Raw genomic sequence first — 13,674 nt, 5'->3', positions numbered from 1 at the left:
ATACAGATGGTAAGACACTATTTAAAGCTACTGATAATCTTCCAAAGAAGGCTGATGTATAAAAGGAACAAAATTGGGCCGAGGACTGAACCCTGAGGAACACCATGCAGCAAGGGAAAGACTGTGGACATTATGCTATTTGCAAACATGGAAACAGTTCTGTTGCTCAGATAAGAAGAAAACCACTTAAGAACAGTTCCTGAAATTCCTGTCATTCTGCAGTCGATGTAACAGAATTTTGTGGTCAAAAGCTGATGACAGATTCAATAAAACCAATACACTGCACTGACCCGAGTCTGCAGCCATCAATATATTGTTGGAGACTTTTAACAAGGCAGTCTCAGTATTGTGCATCTTGCAGAAACCAGATTGAAACTTATCTAGAAAATTAATGCCTTCTAAGAAAGCTGTCAGCTGCTCAGCCACTAATTTCTCTACAACTTTGGCAAGAAAAGGCAATTTTGATATTGGCCTGTAATTGCTTGGCTTAGAAGGGTCCAAATTGGGCTTTTTTCAAAATAGGACTTAAAGCTGCTTGTCTAAAAAAAGCTTTGAACTGACCCAGTAGAAAGAGAAATATTAATCAATTTGACGACATGTGGGCCAACGATATCCAACACTTTTAAAAACAGTGATGTGGGTACGACATCTAGCACACAGGAAGAAGGTTTAATCATTTTTAGTAATACCTTAACATCCTCTAAAGTAACTGAAATAATGAGGACCAGGAGCACACAGTGGGGCCAACTGTAGGGATGTCACCAAGAAGTGGTTTTATACTTGCCCTGATATCATCAACCTTTTCCACAAAAAAGTTTAAAAATCTGTTGCGGTCATCTACTGTGAATACAGGCACCAGCAGAGCTGAGGGTGATACCAAGTTATTAATGGTATCAAACTAAATGTTTGGATTTTTTTCATTTGTATTCACAAGATTAGAAAAATATGCAGATCTGGCATGTTTGATAATTTCATTTAGTGACGAGATCAGCTCCTTTAAATGTAATCTGTGGACTTCAAGTTGTGTAGATTTCCATAAACGCTCCATCTTACATGATCTCCTAAACAACATAATGTCCTCATTCATCCACGGGCAAGAGCTTTTAGGAGAAGATATTTTGTGCTTTACAGGAGCAACCTTATTTAGGACAGACAGGCAATGGAAATTAAAAGACTGGGTAAAAGACTCTGCATCACTGCAACTATGAAAATAATTGGGCTCAAATAATTCTGAGAATTTCTCAACAGCAGTTTGATTAATAATTCGCCTTTGGGAAATCACTTTATTAGGACGAATGATGAGATTAAAAGACAAATTAAAATACACACAGCAGTGGTCAGTGACATGAATGTCCACAATACTCAGCTGCTTAATGTTAAGACCAAAGGAGTAAACAAGGTCTAAAGTATATCCTTTCTCATGTGTAGGATCAGATACATGCTGTTTAAAATGAAACGACTCTGTAAGTGTTAATAACTGCGATGCTACATTGCAAGTCGGCTCATCTATACGAATGTTAAAATCTCCAAGAATTAAAACTTTCTCAAGTTTAATAATGGGAGACAAAAACTCAGAAAAATCCTCTAAAAACGCACGTGCAGGACCAGGAGGTCAGTAAATTAAAACACAATAAAATGACTCAGTGTTCACAACCTTAGTCATCTGCAGCTCAAAAGAGTTGAAAGGCTCCGGCTTCATTAGCCTGCAGGAAAAAAAGTCCTGGTAGATGAGAGCGAGACCGCCTCCTCTCCTGGCAATATGTGGGGTCCCAAATACGCAACAGTTCAGAGGGCACAGTTCATTCAAATGTATATTCCCGCTGCCTGGTCTCCGTCAGGAACATAAAATCCAGGCATTCATGTTTGAACAAGTCACCAAGGATAAAAGCTTAAGTGATTCAGTTGTTGAGTTAAAGAGATCTGCGAACAGTTTGTAGTGAAAGAGGACACATAAAAAGTAAAAACTGTTGTATGTCGGGGTTTTGGGTTGTTGTGATTATGAATCTGAGAATATTATTTATTATTAATATTGTAATATTTTATCAAATAATATTTGGGTCTGTTAAGGATTGTCCTGTGAATACCAGCCCATTAAGGCGATGATATTAGGACAGAATAGAAAGGTGTGAGACGAGCTCTGACATTATTGAACAGCATAAACTCTGCACATATATGGAATAAATTCACACAATTTCTTAAAATACAAGAATTTATTAACAAAAATAAGTCAACTCAAAGTCAAACATATTTCAATCAACAAACTCTTTACTTTGCTAAAACAATCCAACTAAACTACCAAGCAGAATTAAATAATAACGAAGACTAATGGGCTATGTACAATATAAACAAGTTGATTAAAGATGATTGATAATTATGACCAAAAGAGTGATGCAACATTACCATGCAATGTTTATGTTTGAGAACCAAGGATTATCTTGAAGAATCTGGAAATGAAGTTAAGTTAGTCTTGGAACTAACTTAGAAAATAATCAGCAAACGTTTAGACAACCATTCACAATGCAAGATCAGATAAAATATTATTTTAATAAAATCATGTTTTAAATAATGATTTGCTGAATAAAACCAACCTTCTGGATGACTAATTCTCAACGGTGTCTCATTAACTGCCTTCATTTATTAAAATAATATTTAAATAAATATTATTAAGGGAATATTTTGGAAAAGAACCAAATTTTTCTGGAGAAATGAGCTTAATGGTGTTTACTTAGTTATCAGATTTAGTAAATGATGTTAGGGACACATTATTTACTAGATTGAAAACTAACAACTTTTCTGGTAAATATTCTTTAGCAACAAGCTCGTGTTCTTAGCTGTTAGCAGTTAAAGCTAACAAAGAAGCTGCTAGCTTAGCACCAGAATCAAACACACACCTTTAAAATGACCAGTTTAATATAAGGGTTAAAATGCATAAGCGTGGACGGCGCATTATGATCAATCTTCTGTTTAAAATCACCCTTTAAATAAAGTTTATCTTAACTTTAAAAACCCACAAACACAGAACACAACCTGAACACGTGTGCTGCAGATATTCTGCTAGCACCAATTCACTCATTCATGTTCCTGATTACTTGTTGCACAATAAAACATTACACTAATTTTCGTTCTCCGGAGTGTTCTTCTATGTGAGTCAGATCTATTCCGAAAACAATGACATTGTATGAGTAAAGGTTTTTTTTTTTTTACTTGATAAAGTTGAAGTTCACAAAAACAGCTGCAGTTGCCTTCATGATCTGGCTGTTGGCTCCCTGCTTAAACACTGGCATGGACGGAGTTCCTCAGCCTTCAGTCTCATTACTTCATTAAAATCAAGGATTCCACCTGTTTGATAATCGTGGGGCAGAAAGAGTTCCTGACAGAGGGACAGGTTCGGTTGAGGAGAAATCTTCTCCGCCTCTTCTCTGGTTTCCTTTCATGAAGCTCGTCCGTGTAACATAGAGCATTTTTGAAGAGTAAGAGTGCTCACTTTGTCCTTTTCTGTTTGAATGGTCCCCACTTTTCTAACTTGCTTATAGAATTATTGGTCTGCTTTAAAAACAATGAAAGGGATAATTATAATTGTAGGTTTTCTGGGTCTAAGGTTGCATTTGCCTGAATATTTATCACAGATCAGTTTGACTCCATCACTGTCTTCTGTTGGTCTGCAGGAGAGACTCTGGAGACAGATCCTGGAGGAATGGAGACGTAGAGGTGTACAGAGAGCAGGGTTACTACAGTCGAGAGGAGGACAACGAGAGCATCACCTCCAGAGACAGGTATGCTCAACAACAAAGGTACCTTCAGCGGGAAAATAACAAAGTCCAGTGCTTTCAGTTAAAAGTTTTAAAGCATCTGGACTAAATAGAAACCCTTTTTTTCTCATTAGGATTTAAAATTCGTTACGAAGAGAAACCAGAGTTATTGCGAGGTAGCTGCAGCTGTATACGCTGACAGTGGGGGACATAAAACCCTGTGTCATTATTTAACGGACAAAATTAAATTAGACTGAATGTGAGTGAAAAACTGAGGTCGTCCTTCAATAAGTTTTTCTTTCTTGCTGGATTTTGCATGTTCTGCCTGTGCAGGAATGAGTTGTCTCTGGGTTCCCTGCCCAGTCAAACCACATGTATGTCTGGTGACCTGGTCTCTCTAAACTGCCTCAGGTGTGTGTGTGTGTCCTGTGAGTCTCTGTGAGGGACCTGTGGAGGAGGCAGACCTGGTCATGATACACCCCATGTCTCACCTGCTGACATGGGGCCATGTCCCGCCGCGGCCCTGCAGGGGTTAGGGAAGTATCTGGTTGGATGGATTATTTATGACCTGACTGTGTGTTCACAGACATTACCCTGACGACTCCTCGCTGTACAGAGACCACCACGATGGCCACGTCCCATACACTAACGGTAGCTATGGCGACGGTTACAGCGAGGGCAGAAGGACGACTCGTAGACGCTTGCTTCCTGCCACACCCACAGGTGAGATAATAGCCCACAGCAGCTTGGTGTGACATCGCAGGTGTGGCAGCTAAGCGAGTGTGTTTGTTTCACTCATCAGGTCGGAAACCTTCCTTCAACATTCAGTGTCTGAGGCGGCAGGGCAGCAGCGATGACCTGCCGATTCCTGGGACGTACCACCCGACATCCCCTCCACGCCGCGCACGACCTCAGGTAACCCTCAAATTGCCACTTCATACTCACACTTACCTGATCCTCACATAACCTCCCCTCTGCTCAGCAGGCTTTCAACAGCTACGACTCCTGTCGTTCTTCCGGGCGCTCCTCGGCAGCCGCCTCAACGTCCTGGGCAAAGCCGTGTCCTCGCCGTGGGCGCCTCTTGTACGCTCCACTCATCCTGGTGGAGGAGGAGGGCAGCCCCCCCTGGGGAGGAGGACTGGTAGGCGAGGGGAAGAATGGTGGAGCAGGAGGTGAGGAGGCAGTGTTTCAAATTTCAAGCATACTAGAAGAGTTTAATTGGGAAGAGTCTGGTTCATGCTGCTTCCTGTGATCTGACAGGAGCAGCAGACGGACCACCCTGGTACAGTGGACCCACTGGGACATCAGGTGAGACGAAGAAACAGATATGCTTCTTCCTCACAGAGAAACGTTTATTGTCTAGGCTTGTCTGAGCAGGTCATGTGACTGTGTTGCAGCTCCGCCCCCGTACAGGGCGTACACCACCCTAAGAGTTCCCACACAGCTTGGTGCTCCATTCGCAGAGAAACGAGGATCAGCTGACAGTCTGGTGGAAGCAGTGAGGAGGCCCAACTGATCCGTCTTTAGTTCCTGTTTCTGAGTATTACCATGGAAAGGACCGACACAGTTCTGTTCTGCTCTGTCTCCAGGTTCTGATCTCAGAGGGACTTGGCCTCTACGCTCGAGATCCAAAGTTTGTTGCATTCGCGAAGCGTGAGATCGCAGATGCATGTCACATGACAGTGGACGAAATGGAATCAGCCGCCAGCGACCTGCTCAGCTCTGGGAGCCACGACTTCTTGAACACCATCGCCGATGACCCTGCTGCGCTCTACAGTGACGAGGAACCAATCAGGACAAGCCGCGAGGAGGAGGAGCTGGCCGACGAGATGGCCTGTGTGACCTCATTCTGAGGATCCGACAAATCGGAAGAGAAGGAGGTGGAGTATCCATGGCCAATTTATGGAATGTTGGAAACTTTGATTGACAGGATTGCTGACCGATAAGAAAAAGGGGGCGGGGTTACATTTAAGGTGGGCGGAGCTTGCACTATAAGAGAGAAATATGGAGGAAAAGTCAGAACAGGACAACCTAAAGTGTCTTCTGTGTGGCTGTGTTTCTCTGCACACTGGGCTCTGATTGGTCAGAAAACTGATGGTCCTACAGCAGCAGGAGACACCCTGGCTGGAAGGAGACAGAAACATCTGCCGTCACCATGAAAGGAGACTAAATCCAAAAGTTTACCGGGTCAGAACCATCATCACATTCCATGCTGACATTCTGTGGAAAAATCTTTAAATTCAAACTGTGATTATGGAAAAACTGGAAAATGGATCAAAAGGATCATTAGGTCAGAAAACATCCAACTTTCAGAGACCCAAATAAACTTTAAATGATGGTTCTGTTTGAAAAGATGGCTGAGATATGGAGGTCCAACGAGGAGTGGCTTTATCACTGCTGAAACTGAAATCCTATTATTGTTTGTAGGGAAACAGTTTTTACAATTTTCTGTGAATTTATAAAAAAGTGTTAGGAGCTGCATGCTTTAATATCCTTTTAGACGGGTTTTCCAACACTGTGAGAGGAGCCGCAGAAACTAAAACTGAGACGAGTAAAATAAGTGCAAACAGTAAAAGGTTAGATGGTGTCTAAAAACAGCAGAAATCAACAAAAGATCAAATACATTTCTGAATATTAGACTTTTATCTATTTGCAGATTTTAACTGTAATATGATTTTATAAAACTGTAATTAGAATTTAAGTTTGTTTCCATCTTGTTCTGTTAATTTTCTGTTTCTGACACAAGGACAGAGAAAAAGATTTTTAAGGAAAAGTATTCCAGTTAAAAACCAAATTTCTCTTTCTTTCTTTCTTTCTTCAAGATGGTAAAATGATTTTTAGCACAGAACCAAGCTGCTGGTCTGTTTACACATCAAGGAAAATAATCCTATATCGATAGAATATATTGGCTATATATATAAATGTGATTTTTTAACCTTAATCTATGCTGATTTAACACTTGGAGAAATCTAATAAAAGACTGATTAAAATCCTAACAGTAATTTTTGTACCTCAGTAATAATAATGAGCAGTTCACTCTAACAGACCGAGCTGTTTTTCCAGTGAAATCTGTACGTATTTAGATTTTATTTGTGAAACTGTGTTTTGTTGACTTTTCCCCTCAGAAACTCGCTGTACGAAATGTTCAGATGTGTCAAGCATGTAGTGACCATGGAAATGTGTGCAGTAATTATGACATCATCAAACCTAATGATGTCATAATTACTGCAGCGTTCATCCTCATGGAAATACACAGAACAGCTGCTGCAGGATAAGAGTTTGTTTTAATGGTCAGTTTAAGAAACCAAAGTTTACCTCAGGTAACGGAAGTTACAGCTGTAACTACGGTTCTATGAATCCTGGATGACCGCCAGAGGAGGTGCTTAAACCACTGGATGATAAATTCCAACAGATGTTTTATGTGATCCTGCTTCCTGCGGCAGGTTTCCGAAAATCAACATTTTCTAAAGGAAGCTTCTCCCCTGTCCGATGTTTAAATGAAGATGATAATCCATCCAAACAAAAACAGAATACACCTTCTTGATCTATGAATACGAACCAACAACTTCTTCTTTTCAATTAGAAGGAAGTCTAGTTTCTCAGCTGAACTGAGGGTCCAGCTTTCAACATCAGTCCTAACAGGAAATTATCAAAGTTGGACCGAATGCCTGGCTCAGTTCTTTCAGATTAAAAGCCTTTCTGTCTCTGCAGAAAGTGAAATCAGGTGCTTGAATATCCAGTTCAATAAAACAGAGGAAAGATCCTCTGAGCTTCTGTGTGAGCTGATGACGATGATGATGCCAGTTGTCTTTGTGTTGGCAGCTTTAGTGCTGTGTCTCTGCAGATGAACTGAGAACCCACAGAATCTGATTAGTTTTTCTACATATGGGATATTTTTTATTCTGATGATGGACTATTATGTGTTTTTGTCTCTTCTGAACTCTTTCTTCTGCAACCTGTTGGACTCTTTCCCAACACTCATTAAGGGCTTTTTATTCCTAGAGGTTCCTGCTCAGATGTTGAGGAGTTGCTCTGCCCTAATCTTGTTTTCTTTCCAATAAAGATTACGCCTCTGCTGGACGTGTCCATGTTGTCTCTCATATGCTAACATCACCCTGAAACATTAGTAGACATCACCACCTTCACTCAGAGACGCAGGCAGTCAGACTACAGGCAGGTGTGTAATTACATTCCTGATCAAAATCTTAAAACCAGTTAAAAGATGCAAGCATTTTCTTTTTACACTATTGGATCAGTCAGTTTCTTCCCCCAGGCTGTTTCTCTGATGAACTCTTGACAGTCAGAGCTCCAGAACAACAACATGCATGCTTCAAATTAATTCATTTCAATTCAGTTTTATTTCTATAGCGCCAATTCAGAACACATGTCATCTCAAGGTTCTTCACAACAGTCAGGTTCATACATTCCTATTAAATCGTAACCATTGAACAGTGCAGTCAGAGTTAGTTATTTATTCAAATTGGATAAAACGTTTTTCTATCTAAGGAAACCCAGCAGATTGCATCCAGTCAGTGATTTGCAGCATTCACTCCTCCTGGATGAGCATGTAGAGACAGTGGACAGTCACTGGTGTTGACTTTGCAGCAATCCCTCATACTGAGCATGCATGTAGCGACAGTGGAGAGGAAAAACTCCCTTTTAACAGGAAGAAACCTCCAGCAGAACCAGAACCAGGCTCAGTGTGAGCGGCCATCTGCCACGACCCACTGGAGGTTTGAGAGAACAGAGCAGAGACACAAAGAGAACAAAGAAGCACTGATCCAGGAGTACTTTCTATGGGAAGGAAAAGTAAATGTTAATGGATGTAGCTCCTTTAGTCGTTTCATCTAGAAAGAAAGAACAGATAAACTCTGATCCAGTTTTCAAGGTTAGAGTCTGAAAGAGAGCACATAGAGTTAGTCACAGTAGAAGCTCAGTCAGTAGCCATGTCTAGGAGAGAGAAAGGGTTAAACACTAAAAGACAAGGCCATGTGGATCATCTGTAGAAGGTGAGCATTAAGTTGTTGCCAGCAGAAGTTCGGACAATGCCCCTCTCCAGAAAGGTGTCACAGGTAGACACAGAGTCAGGCCAGGTGTAGCTTCTAGGAAGAGAAAAGAGAGAACAAAGTTAAAAGCTGAAATAACAGCAAATAATACAAAATTGGAGAGTAGTATGAGAATGTAGCAAAGAGGGTGAAAGTGGTCATTATGTCCTCCAGCAGCCTACAGAGATAGTTTCAGTTCAGATTATTTAGTAAAGCGGCGCTTATTTACAACAATGTCGTTTCAAGGAACCTCATAAAGGGTCCCACTGATGGTCATTGTTCTACTAAAACCACAAGGATTGGGATACCTCTCTCTGTCAGACTGATTATAACCATTGGAAAAGAGAAGGGGTCATACAGGTAGCAGAAATGGAGGGTGTGTTTGCACCTCAACCATAACTGAGCCGGTTTAGGCTAAACCTGACTCCCCCTTACTCCATCCAACAGGGAGGGAGGAAGGCTCCCTCCCTGATAAACTAAGCCACTCTAACTATAAGCTTTATCAAAAAGGAAAGTTTTACAGGTCCTTCTCAAAAAATTAGCATATTGTGATAAAGTGAATTATTTTCCATAATGTCATGATGAAAATGTAACATTTATATATTTTAGATTCATTGCACACTAACTGAAATACTTCAGGTCTTTTATTGTCTTAATACGGATGATTTTGGCATACAGCTCATGAAAACCCAAAATTCCTATCTCACAAAATTAGCATATCATTAAAAGGGTCTCTAAACGAGCTATGAACCTAATCATCTGAATCAACGAGTTAACTCTAAACACCTGCAAAAGATTCCTGAGGCCTTTAAAACTCCCAGCCTGGTTCATCACTCAAAACCCCAATCATGGGTAAGACTGCTGACCTGACTGCTGTCCAGAAGGCCACTATTGACACCCTCAAGCAAGAGGGTAAGACACAGAAAGACATTTCTGAACAAATAGGCTGTTCCCAGAGTGCTGTATCAAGGCACCTCAGTGGGAAGTCTGTGGGAAGGAAAAAGTGTGGCAGAAAACGCTGCACAACGAGAAGAGGTGACCGGACCCTGAGGAAGATTGTGGAGAAGGGCCGATTCCAGACCTTGGGGGACCTGCGGAAGCAGTGGACTGAGTCTGGAGTAGAAACATCCAGAGCCACCGGGCACAGGCGTGTGCAGGAAATGGGCTACAGGTGCCGCATTCCCCAGACCTGGGCTACAGAGAAGCAGCACTGGACTGTTGCTCAGTGGTCCAAAGTACTTTTTTCGGATGAAAGCAAATTCTGCATGTCATTCGGAAATCAAGGTGCCAAAGTCTGGAGGAAGACTGGGGAGAAGGAAATGCCAAAATGCCAGAAGTCCAGTGTCAAGTACCCACAGTCAGTGATGGTCTGGGTTGCCGTGTCAGCTGCTGGTGTTGGTCCACTGTGTTTTATCAAGGGCAGGGTCAATGCAGCTAACTATCAGGAGATTTTGGAGCACTTCATGCTTCCATCTGCTGAAAAGCTTTATGGAGATGAAGATTTCATTTTTCAGCACGACCTGGCACCTGCTCACAGTGCCAAAACCACTGGTAAATGGTTTACTGACCATGGTATCACTGTGCTCAATTGGCCTGCCAACTCTCCTGACCTGAACCCCATAGAGAATCTGTGGGATATTGTGAAGAGAACGTTGAGAGACTCAAGACCCAACACTCTGGATGAGCTAAAGGCCGCTATCGAAGCATCCTGGACCTCCATAAGACCTCAGCAGTGCCACAGGCTGATTGCCTCCATGCCACGCCGCATTGAAGCAGTCATTTCTGCCAAAGGATTCCCGACCAAGTATTGAGTGCATAACTGTACATGATTATTTGAAGGTTGACGTTTTTTGTATTAAAAACACTTTTCTTTTATTGGTCAGATGAAATATGCTAATTTTGTGAGATAGGAATTTTGGGTTTTCATGAGCTGTATGCCAAAATCATCCGTATTAAGACAATAAAGGACCTGAAATATTTCAGTTAATGTGCAATGAATCTAAAATATATGAATATTAAATTTTCATCATTACATTATAGAAAATAATGAACTTTATCACAATATGCTAATTTTTTGAGAAGGACCTGTAAGCCTAGCCTTAAAAGTAGACAGGGTGTCTGCCTCACGGACTAAAACTGGGAGCTGGTTCCACAGGAGAGGAGCCTGATAACTAAAGGATCTGCCTCCCATTCTACTTCTAGAGACTCTAGGAACCACCAGTAAACCTGCAGTCTGAGAACGAAGTGCTCTGTTAGGAACATATGGACCAATCAGATCTCTGATGTATGATGGAACTAGATCATTAAGGGCTTTATGTGTGAGGAGGAGAATTTTAAATTCTATTCTGGATTTAACAGGGAGCCAATGAAGGGAAGCTAAAATAGGAGAAATATGATCTCTCTTTTTAATTTTCATCAGAACTCTTGCTGCAGCATTTTGAATCAGCTGAAGGCTTTTAACTGCATTTTGTGGACATTCTGATAGTAAAGAATTATGTTCTGGAGGTGAAAGAAGGAAATCCTAGAAACCTGTTTAATATGGGATTTAAATGACATGTCCTAGTCAAAGTTAACACCAAGGTGTTTTACTTTATTATCAGAGGTCAATTTAATGCCATCCAGGTTAAGTGATTGACTAAGCAGTTTCTTTTTTAAAGACTCCAGTCCAAAGACAAGTTTTTATATCTTCAAGACATGCTTGTAGTCTATCTAACTGGTTGGGTTCATCAGGATTTATGGATAAGTAAAGCTGAGTATCATCAGCGTAACAGTGAAAATGTATCCTATGCTGCCTGATAATTTGACCTATTGGAAGCATATATATAGTAAAGAGAATTGGCCCAAGTATTGAACCCTGTGGTACTCCACAATTAACCCTGGAGTTTAAAGATGATTTATCATTTACATGAACAAACTGGAATCTGTCAGACAGATAATATTTAAACCAGCCTAGCGCTGTTCCCCTGATCCCTACAGCATATTCCAGCCTTTCTAAGAGAATATTATGGTCGACTGGATCAAATGCAGCACTGAGATCTAACAGAACCAGAACAGACACAAGTCCATTATCTGAGGCCATAAGAATATCATTAGTGACTTTCAGCAGAGCTGTTTCAGTGCTATGATGAGCTCTGAAACCTGACTGAAACTCTTCAAACAGGTCATTGTTGTATAAATGTTCACACATTTGATTAGCAACTATTTTCTCAAGAATTTTAGATAAGAATGGAAGATTGGATATAGGTCTGTAATTTATTAAATCATCTCGATCAAGCGAAGGTTTCTTAAGAAAAGGTTTAATTACAGCTAACTTAAAAGCCTGTGGTTCTGATCCATTTACTAAAGATAGATTAATCATATCTAAAATGAGGCTGGTAATCAGAGGGAACACTTCCTTAAATAATTTGGTTGGGATTGGGTTTAACATACAAGTTGAAGGTTTAGATGAAGCTAATATTTCTGATAACTCAGGAAGCTTCACAGGATCAAAACAGTCTAAACACAAATCAGGTTCTGCAGTTATTTCCAATGTTGTCTCCCTTGCTGAGGATGAAGTAATCATCTTCAGGAGTATGTCAAAGATTTTCTTTTTAATAGAATCAATTTTATTTAAGAAGAATCCCATAAAGTCATGACTGCTGAGAGCTAAGGGAATGGATGGCTCAACAGAGCTATGACTCTGTGTAAGTTTAGCAACTGTACTAAAGAGAAACCTAGGATTATTCTTGTTCTCTTCTATTAATGATGAGAAATAAGCTGTTCTAGCTTGGTGAAGTGTCTTTTTATACAACAGTAGGCTATTTTTCCAGATTAAGTAGGAATCCTCTAGGTGTGTAGAGCGCCATTTTCTCTCCAATTTTCTAACATTGTGCTTTAAAGTACGCAGCTCTGAATTAAACCAAGGAGCTAGCCTCCTATGAATGATTACCTTCTTTTTCAAGGGGGCTGCATTGTCTAATGCATCACACAATGATGAAGAAACACTATGAACAAGAGAATCAATTTGTGAAGGGGAAGAAACAAAATTATTGCCCTCCATTGTGTTTTTCAGTGATAATGAGGAAATTAAAAGTGGAACAGATTCTTTAAAGGTTGTTACAGCATCACCTGATAATGATCTACTATAATAAAATTTTCTTTCAGGTGTGGAGTACTCGGTTAAATTAAACCCAAAGGTTATTAAAAAATGGTCAGACAGGACAGGGTTATGAGAGAATATTGTTATGTCTTTACACTCAATGCCATATGTCAGCACAAGGTCCAGTGAATGAAGACAAAGGTGGGTAGGTTTGTTAATGTTTTGAGCAAAGCCAATTGAGTCTAAGATAGCATTAAACGCTATATTTAGGCTATCACTTTCAGCGTCTACATGAATGTTAAAATCTCGTACTCGTACTCATCGTCTTCCGCTTATCCGGGACCGGGTCGCGGGGGCAGCAGACTCAACAGAGACGCCCAAACGTCCCTCTCCCCAGACACCTCCTCCAGCTCCTCCAGGGGGAGCCCAAGGCATTCCCAGGCCAGCCGAGAGACATAGTCCCTCCAGCGTGTCCTGGGCCTCCTCCCGGTGGGACGTGCCTGGAACACCTCCCGAGGAAGGCGTCCAGGAGGCATCTGGTATAGATGCCCGAGGAACCTCAACTGGCTCCTCTCGATGTGGAGGAGCAGCGGCTCTACTCCGAGCCCCTCCCGGATGGCCGAGCCCCTCACCCTATCTCTAAGGGAGTGCCCGGCCACCCTACGGAGGAAGCTCATTTCAGCCGCTTGTATCCGGGATCTCGTTCTTTCGGTCATGGCCCAAAGTTCATGGCCATAGGTGAGGGTAGGAACGTAGACCGACCGGTAAATTGAGAGCTTTGCTTTTCGGCTCAGCTCTCTCT

At 41.3% G+C, this 13,674-nt stretch overlaps 1 protein-coding gene across 4 annotated transcripts in view; it reads left to right on the top strand.

Annotated features, from left to right (window-relative positions):
- The window catches only part of cacna1fb (calcium channel, voltage-dependent, L type, alpha 1F subunit), a 55,461-nt gene extending 47,637 nt beyond the window's left edge, over positions 1–7,824 (top strand). For 3 of the 4 annotated variants that reach the window (XM_047365683.1, XM_047365693.1, XM_047365667.1), the window contains 7 exons: positions 3,666–3,773; positions 4,336–4,472; positions 4,552–4,664; positions 4,732–4,921; positions 5,010–5,057; positions 5,147–5,247; positions 5,339–7,824. In XM_047365683.1, coding sequence (XP_047221639.1) covers positions 3,666–3,773; positions 4,336–4,472; positions 4,552–4,664; positions 4,732–4,921; positions 5,010–5,057; positions 5,147–5,247; positions 5,339–5,602 — 961 coding nt within the window. In that variant the 3' untranslated portion in view covers positions 5,603–7,824. The remainder of the gene's footprint in view (positions 1–3,665; positions 3,774–4,335; positions 4,473–4,551; positions 4,665–4,731; positions 4,922–5,009; positions 5,058–5,146; positions 5,248–5,338) is intronic. The other variant, XM_047365675.1, reaches the window with a different exon arrangement.
- The last annotated feature ends 5,850 nt before the right edge of the window (positions 7,825–13,674 follow it).

This window comes from Girardinichthys multiradiatus, chromosome 1, assembly GCF_021462225.1.
Source record: "Girardinichthys multiradiatus isolate DD_20200921_A chromosome 1, DD_fGirMul_XY1, whole genome shotgun sequence".
Classification (NCBI taxonomy): Eukaryota; Metazoa; Chordata; class Actinopteri; order Cyprinodontiformes; family Goodeidae; genus Girardinichthys; species Girardinichthys multiradiatus.
Note: the sequence above shows the minus strand (reverse complement) of the source record. Positions and strands in the feature narration are given on the sequence as shown.